The sequence below is a fragment of the Pygoscelis adeliae genome, unplaced genomic scaffold, assembly GCF_000699105.1.
Source record: "Pygoscelis adeliae isolate BGI_AS28 unplaced genomic scaffold, ASM69910v1 Scaffold410, whole genome shotgun sequence".
Taxonomy (NCBI): domain Eukaryota; kingdom Metazoa; phylum Chordata; class Aves; order Sphenisciformes; family Spheniscidae; genus Pygoscelis; species Pygoscelis adeliae.
The window spans coordinates 1949557-1958250 of NW_008823913.1; the positions used below are offsets into that span (position 1 = coordinate 1949557).

An 8694-nucleotide genomic window follows, 5' to 3' on the forward strand; every position below is an offset into this window, starting at 1 on the left:
TCTGCAGACAAGTAAACAGTAGTGATGTAATTTAATAAAAAAAAAAATTAAATCTGAATTCCGTACTGCATTCTAACTAAAGTCATTGAAACTTAAATGGGAGTAGGTTCTTGAAATGAAATATATGGTATGAAAGTCCAGACTGTAATTTACAGAGCAAAATGCTACTCTGAGTACTGGTTTGCTTATTAAAGCAGAGGCCAAAGAGGCGTTTCCATTAAAAGGGACAATGATCTTAAATCAGTTGTCTCGCTGAATATTACCTTGTATCATTACGCTGGTGTATCAATGCTACTAAAAAAAACCCTGATAATAAAAAAGCTGTTAAACAGATCACTTCTTATTCACAAAAGCTGGATACTTGGTTGTGTTTCATTGTCTCTGTTATTACGCCATGTCCTGGTTCTGTCTGTTGAAGTTGGACTGGTGGGTAATCTGTGAGCGCTGCTTTCATTTTAACTCATATTTCCAAAGCTCTAAGAAACGTTTGTAAATTTATTACATTTTGTTTCTAGAGGATGCAGCTCCTTGGTGATTACAACTTTGGCTGCGAGCTGTTTTCATGATCTGCTGAAGTTATCAGCTGCCTGCTGCACACCAACAGCTGTAAAGCTTAGAACTGTGTAACGTCCTGATGCTGTTGTTGCTGATGGAGAGAAACAGGACTTGGTAGTTCACTTGGCGGCAAATTATTCAGAAGAAAACCTTTCCAGGGATCTGGATTGTTTTTACCATGGACTCCCCATCTGTCCAGCCAGACGTTCACTTGGAGAACAGCAGCAGTAATGGCCCCCCCAGCAGCTCTGAAGAACTTTTGGATTGTAAAGCCAAGTCAGATTTGCCAGTTACAACAAATGAAATTAACAGTAAGTTACTTGATATGCACCAAATCATTTCCTGGTCTTGCCCAGGCTTCTCTACAACTACCTATTTTGTTGTTCAGGTGATGCTGAAGGACTTTGTTCCTTGAGGTCAGGAATTTCTTGTACAGCAGTTTTAAGCAAGTTTGGTGAAGGTTAGGGCTCTATGTATGGGAAAACTGTCTTTTGTTTTAAAACTTAATCTTTCAAAACAAAACCAAACTATTAACTTAAGTACTATTGGCTGTCAGTTGAGTATGTGTTGGTCAGGCTGTTGCTCTTGTCTTCTGATAGTGTTTCCAAGAGTGTATACCTGAAATTCTCTAGAACTGACAGTTCTGAAATGATTGTTATGGAGTAAGCTCATGACTGGAGTGCTTTATTTTGGCAAAAGAAATTTTCCTAATAAACTAAATTCATTAGGCAAAACCAAAAATGTACTTAAAAAGTCTCTCTAAACTTCCACTTATGGAAGAGAGATGCTGGCACGTACTCCCTAAATTATCTCAAAATAACTTTCATATGTAGGCAAGCTCTATAATAAAATAATCATGCAGCTGTTTACAAGAAACTTAAGAGAGTGCTGATCTGAGTAGATTATAGGATCAGAGTTAGGTTGGAAGGGACCTCTGTGGGTCGTCTAGTCCAACCTCATGCACAGAGCAGACCCAGTTTTGAAGCTAGATCAAGTTGCTCAGGGCCTTGTCCTGTTGAATTCTGAAAATCACCAGAGAGGGAGGTTCAACAGCCTCTCTACCCATTCCAGTATTTAGCTGCTTTCATTGTGAAAATCTTGTCCTTGTATTGAGTTGAAATCTCCATATTTCCACTACAGGTATCTGAGGATATGTTGGTATATAAGGATGTGGTGGTAGATGGGTGGAGGGGGTGTATATGTTGCGGCTGCGTAGATACACAAAAGTACAGAGGTTCCTTACGTAAAAAGAGGTGATCATGTGATGAAGTTGTTAGCCTTCCGCCCTCCTGTTGTACCACAGATTTGTCATCTTGTCACAAGCAAGAAAGAGGAGGCCTGAGACTTTATTTGCATTTCTTACGCTGCCCTTTATCAGACTGGCAGAGTGTAGTTATACGATGATTCATTCATCTTTTACGAAGTTGGAGATCACACGTTCCTGTCTTCTCCTGTGTTGGACATCGTCCAAACAATAGAATTGTGGCTTACAAATAGGTAGTGTGTCTTTTGACTGTTTTCAATCTAATTGCATCTCCTCCCCCACTGTTCTAAAAAGACCACAGTTGTATTGACACTACGGCAATTAAATTACTTTAGTTCAAGGCAGCGTTTAGATTCCAAGTGTCTCATGGCCTCAGGAAGTTGCCAGGAAACCATTCCTGCAGAATTTTGCTCCAGCATCTCTTTTGTATACCGCTCACAGTTGTGAAGATAAAAATGTAAATAAAATATAAACCTGATGCAGTAATGCTGCAGTTTCTGAAAGATGGGCAGAAACAGTATTTCTGAATGTGCCAGGTATCTTCTTATTTTTGGCTTCTTGTGGCTATTCTTAGCACTGACATCTATTTTAAATTTGGTTTTGACAATCTTTTTGTTTTAAAATGCCTTAAACTCTGACTTTGGTTAGTCATTAAAAAGGCAGTCCTGTCCTCTGTCCTCCTTTGCATCCTTGTTGCACCCATCCCTTCCATCGTGCCTGCAAGTGTTTTTGTGATCACATGGTGAACTACATCAGAGAACTGTTCATGCTAAAATGGCCTGAAAATGTTCTCTGCATGACAAATAAGATACTCAAAAGTGTTTTAATTCAAATCTTGGAGAGCAGATGGGTTTTGGCAACCTAAGGCTGAAAACTTTTTTATTTTTACCCACATTCGGTTTCCTCATTCAGTTTCCTCTGAGCTGGTTCACTGTACAAACATCTGTGCTGGCTTAAGGGAGGATGCACCACAGAGGTGGGAACAAATGGTTAGGGGTGGAAATTTATCTTTTCCTCTTTAAATTACTCTGAAGTGAAATTTGACTGCACTTAAAAGGAAACCTTTTGCTTTCTTCAATAACAAAAGGGAAAACAATTAAAAAGTCCTACCTTCCTACCTGTAACTTTTTCCCATATAGCTTATTTAATTTCAGGGTGCACTTTAATGTTCTCCACATACATGAAGGATAATAGCTTTATTTTTGAATTGTTTTGCTTTCAGAAGTTTGTAGTGATTCATTGGAGGGGGAAATTTAATAGCAATATGTTAATGGGCTGGTCTGAATCAATAATTAAAGTTTTATTGTATCGTTGTAATCAACTTCCTGGCTACAGAATATTTCTGCATATGAATCTTAGAAACGCTTAGTTTTGGGAGGATCCGTTTCTCAATTCTGGTTTGTTTGTTTGTTTCTTTCCCTCCACATCTTCTTTGAGCAGACTTTAAAAAAACCAAACTGCTTATTCAAGTCTGTAGCTCTGAGAGGAGGAAAAACTAGAAGAAAGAGAAAACTTGATTTTTCCACTTGCAAATACTTTGTGATCATAAATGTTAAATATTTTCAAACATCTTTATGAAAAAATAAGAAAATCTTCCTTGTTATTCCAATGAGTTCCCGTTACCCCAGTGATACATGGTGTGGGAATGAACAGAAGGACTGGCTATTTCAGTACCCTGCTCATTTGAGACCTATAACAACACATTTAAAGTTAGATATACAGTTTTGTTGCAACAGCAGTTTCATAAATATAAGTAGTCCCCAGCCAAATGAAGTAGAAATGTGTGAGAAATCCAAAATATAAACCTGTGAAGTGTTGAACTGGTTCTGAAGATGCATTTTTCCTGATGGAAAAGAAAAATCCAATATTAGTAAGTGGGAATAAAATTGGTATTAAAGTGGTTCTTGAATTGCCTTTTAATTGGTAGGTTTATTATTTTGATACATGTGAGCTTTGCTACTGTACTTTTGATGAAGACGTCTTATTTGAAAAAATTTAAAGTCCGTTTAAGATGGAGAAACTCTGTTTGGCCCAGGCTGGAGATCAGGGTGGTGGATGCTTCCTCCCCAGTGCCCAGCAGCATACCAAATAGCTGAATCATTCAGCACAGGCCCGCAGTTGCTGAGTCTTATTTGTAGTAGGTTGCCACTCAGTGTGACGCAGATCATGTTACTTACACTCGGTGTTTCATGCTTCTAAACCTAACAAGATTTAAAAACCCATGTGAGGTTTTGAAGATATTTTATGATCACTTTTGAGGGCCTGCTTGAAGGCAACGTAGTAAAGCAAATGAAAGGAAGTTGTTCTGGTCTTTTTTAAATGAAGAATCAAAAGTCCTTTATAAAATTCCTCCTGCCAGTTGCTGTCATTAGCAATTTCCATATTCTTACAGTCTAAAGACAATAGTGGTAGCATTGTATTTGGGTGGAGGTGTGAAGATAAATGGGGTGGCTTACAGTGTAGCTCAGTGAAACTTTCTTTTCCAGCTACCAGTATTAACATCAACGAAGTGCCAAATGAAGAGGGAAGTCTGGAGATAAACAGCAAAGTGGACGCCTGCCAGAATGGGCCAGAGTCGCTCTTCCCCGACTCTCCTGTATCTTTTGACCCCGCCAGCAGTGCGCAGGGTCAAGAGTCATCCCCAGGTGTGACTGGTTTCCATGACAGCCTAAGGAAGTCTCAGGGAACTAGTGCTGAGGGCATAGTTCTTAGAAAAGAAGCTTTGCAGTCTCTCAAACTAAGTCTTCCCATGCAAGAAACTGAATTGTGTAAGCATCTGTTTACGGTGGCGCCCCTGCTTTCTCTTGCTGCATAAAGCTTCTTACTCTGAGCCTGGCTCTAGAATTCTATAACATCATTTAAGCTTGGACTAAACTTTGGTTTTGCAGTAAGCTTTTACTTTGAACTACAATTAATTTTCTTTCAGTAAACTACCCTCTGCTGCAGCTAAGGCATGTGCCTTACTGTTTAAAAATTGTTCTTATGCTGGAGGGGAATTTATGCTTTCTGGGGCTGAAACTATTCTAATCTTCTTGATTCTTAGGAGTAACAGGTGACTTTAAAAAAAAAAAAAGATGGAACAGCAGAACCAGGTGATTTTAAGCTAAGTAATAAAGGGGAGGAAGAGAAGAGCAATAAAGGGGAGAGAAAGGGGAAGCCTTTATATTAAGGTGTCTAATGCTGCAGGAGTTTTCTGAAATAATGTTTTTAAAAAGCCTTACTATGGCAAAGATTTAATGTGAGTTAACAAAAAGAAAGAAAATGTGTCTAGGGAACATCTTTCTCTAGCCTGTGGGGAATGAGTGGACTGCGTAGGTCTTGCTTAGTTTTATAATTTTAGTACTGTCAGAAGTGTAGGACAGGTGAGATTAAATGACAGCAATAGTTTTGTTCTTGCTGTATAATCTCTTGTCATGTATACGTGGAGGAACTACAGTATTTGCAAACTGAGCAACAGAAATACACAGGCTTTATCAATGCTTACACAAGGATGTATCAGAAGAGGGTATTCTGAGGTGCATGCCAATAGGCTTTCCTTGCGTTCCTTGCTTAAGCATGAAGCATGTTGCTGATGGTAGAAGGGGCTTTTTCCTTTTGCATCTAATTTGCCTGCGTTGGAGTTTTCTGTTTGACTGTAAAGATACCTTTCACTTTCAGGCTCAGTAGAGTCTTCACTCCCATTGGAGAAAGAAGAACAAATAAGACTTCAAGCAAGAAGACGGCTAGAAGAACAGCTCAAACAATACAGAGTAAAGAGACATCAAGAAAGAGTGAGTACCACACAACAGATCTTCTAGATTCAGTGTGTTGTTGAGAAGCTTGAAAACTTTGTCATTTCTGTGCTCCAAATTACTATTTTCTCTGCTTTAAATGTTCTGTAGTTTTCTCAAATGTGAGAAAGCATTTTTTTCTTCTGGACATGCAAAATTTGGTTTTCTGTTACCTCATTGGTAACATATCATTTTATGCTACTTAAAGTAGGGGAGAAAAACCCCAAACTTCAGTAAGTTCAATTTTTTCTGTATTTTTCAGTTAGCTGTTGGAGTCTACCTTGATCATTTTCAACATGCATATATTGAGCCTTGATAGGGTTGATTGTTGATATAATTTACTTGTTCATGAAATTATGCATATATTTAAATATTAGTGTAAAAGTGTAGAGCTTTACATATTAAGTTCTACAGCAAAATAAGTCTTTGATGCTAGTTCAAATGTAACATTCTGGAATTTATCATTGACTCTTTGCTTCTTTTAGTCGAATCAGTCTACATCCAAAAACCGGCCCTCCAGCACCCTAGATCCTGAGCTGATGTTAAATCCAGAAATCTTGCCCAGAGCTAGCACTGTAGCAATGACAAAAGAATACTCCTTTTTGCGGACCAGTGTCCCCAGGGGGCCAAAGCTGGGTAGCCTGGGACTTCCAGCATCCCCAAAAGAGAGAAGAAGTTCAAAGTCTAAGCCCAGTAAGATCCGGTCCTTGGCTGACTACAGAACTGAAGATTCAGGCTCTAGAAACACTACTGGGAATTTTGTGGCTACTGATTTATCTGGTGGGACTCTGAAGCAAAGCAGAAGCGGTCCAACATCAGTTGTTTCTGAGATTAGTCTACCCTCTGACACGGATGATCGAATAGAGAATTCCTCCTTGGCAGGAGATAGCGTTTCAGAGATTGATGGGAGTGAAGTGGGAATGAGGCTGGATGGAAATGAGAGTGACAGCTCTACCTACAGCAGCGTGTCAGGAAAAGGGCTGTGTAACAGTTTACAGAATGCAGAAGGCAAACAGGGTATTCCATATACAATAAACGGTCAGAAGATACATCCTGATGCAATGGGGCAATTTCCTTCCATCAGTGAGGTGCTACAGGCTGCAGCGGTAGAGCATCAAGCCCAAGAGCAAGAAGTTAATGGGGAAGTACGGAGTAGGAGAGACAGTATTTCTAGCAGGTAAGAAAGATCACCGTACAGTGAGGCCATTATTGGGCATTATACTTTCTTGGAATAGGCAGCCTATTACTCTTACCTTCTACTAACTTTGGATCCAGTTTTAACTTATATTCATTTTGATCAAATTTGTTGTTAATTTACAGATTCTAAAAGAAACTGAAAGGTCACTTCACTTGAGTACCTATTTACTAAGTATATCTTTAGAGAAAGATATTTTTGCCCCTGACAGTGTGTTTTAAACGTACTGCTAGCAGTTGCTTCTGTCTGTATTTACTTGTGAAGTGGGCATTCGTTCACTGAATCACTGATGTGGCATTGGTCTTTAAAGTCTGAAAGCATAGACTTAACTGACTCAGTGATATTTATTATTGTCCTTTTCCTGATCTAGGCATGTGCCTTTCAGACCTCAAATAGTTACGAAATGCCAAGAGTCTTGTCCTAGATATTCTAAAGGGCTGAAGAGGGTAAGAGTGAGATTTACTTAGTCTCACAAGCTTATGTGTATATGTAGGTATTAAACTGTGATTCAGCAAGCAAGTGGATGACTGGTGAAGTCCTTAACAATGCAGTTGTGGGTTTTTTTATCAGTTGTCTGCAGATGCATTTTTTTATACATGTGAATTTTGAAATTACCTTTTTTTTCCCTTCATTGGAATAAAGTGTAATGCCCTGAGAAGTTAAGGTAAAATCAATTGTCGACAATTATTCCAGCTCAGACTTAATTCTTACGGTAACGAGAGAGAGAAGATCTTTTTCCCTAGACTCCTTGGCTGTACATCAGGGAAGGAGCATAAGGAATCCCTTATACCAAATACCTGTTGTTTCTTCTTTTGCAGCAGCTGTTGGTATTTCTCAGGCACTTTCATATTAAAGCAAACAATTGCAGACGATAGTTGTGGAGGTTTTGTGCTCCCGTTATGTCTATTTGTCTGCTTATAATGGGATATGCAGATACAGAATAAAATTCAGTCAGCTATTGCACTTCTGTAAAATAACAAATATATGGGTGCCACACTAGATTCTAGCTGCTGCAAATATAGGAAACTAATGTATAAAACCTTAGCATGAATATAATTTCTTTATCTCTTTGGATGGTAACAAAGGTTGTTTCACTGTGTTCTGGATCCATCATAAAGCCAGAAAAAATGTCCTAAATTCTAGGTCACGCGTGGAGTCTGAGTACCTCTTAATTTCAGCTTAACTTTTCTTCGACTAGATGAGTGTTGTATTCTAACCCTTTAACTGTGTATGTGCTGTCTCTGTCTCCAGTGTTTCTATGGAAAGCTCTATCGCGGGAACTCATGACGAAATGTTGCAGGTTCTGAAGGAGAAGATGAGACTTGAAGGGCAACTAGAAGCACTCTCACTAGAAGCTAATCAGGTAGAAAATGAATTTGAATTTCTGTATTTAGCAAATTATATTAATTAATTTCCAAGAGCCTCCTACTCATTACTTGTGGAAATTGTGTTTTGTAAAAACATTGTTGAATAAGGTACTTTACAAGGATGCTGAGGTGGGTTGACCCTGGCTGGACACCAGGGTCCCACCAAAGCTGCTCTATCACTCCAGACAGGGGAGAGAAAAAATATAACAAAAGGCTTGTGAGTCGAGATAAGGACGGGGAGATCACTCGCCAATTACAGTCATGGGCAAAACAGACTCGACTTGGGGAAATTAGTTTAATTATTACCAATCAAATCAGAGTAGGATAATGAGAAATAAAGCCAAATCTTAAAACACCTTCCCCCCACCCCTCCCTTTTCCCGGGCTCAACTTCACTCCCGATTTTCTCTACCTGTTTCGTCCCAGCAGCGCAGGGGGACAGAGAATGGGGGTTGCGGTCAGTCCATCACACGTTGTCTCTGCTGATGCTTCCTCCTCAGGGGGAGGACTCCTCACACTCTTCCCCTGCTCCAGCGTGGGGTCC

The 8694-nt window shown here is 39.3% G+C and overlaps 1 protein-coding gene across 2 annotated transcripts in view; it reads left to right on the forward strand.

Moving 5' to 3' along the window:
• Nucleotides 1-525: 525 nt before the first annotated feature.
• GOLGA3 (golgin A3) overlaps nucleotides 526-8694 on the forward strand; it is a 29324-nt gene continuing 21155 nt past the window's right edge. The window contains exons 1-5 of one of the 2 annotated variants that reach the window (XM_009318425.1): nucleotides 526-866; nucleotides 4306-4587; nucleotides 5477-5589; nucleotides 6075-6766; nucleotides 8036-8147. In XM_009318425.1, coding sequence (XP_009316700.1) covers nucleotides 734-866; nucleotides 4306-4587; nucleotides 5477-5589; nucleotides 6075-6766; nucleotides 8036-8147 — 1332 coding nt within the window. In that variant the 5' untranslated portion in view covers nucleotides 526-733. The remainder of the gene's footprint in view (nucleotides 867-4305; nucleotides 4588-5476; nucleotides 5590-6074; nucleotides 6767-8035; nucleotides 8148-8694) is intronic. The other variant, XM_009318433.1, reaches the window with a different exon arrangement.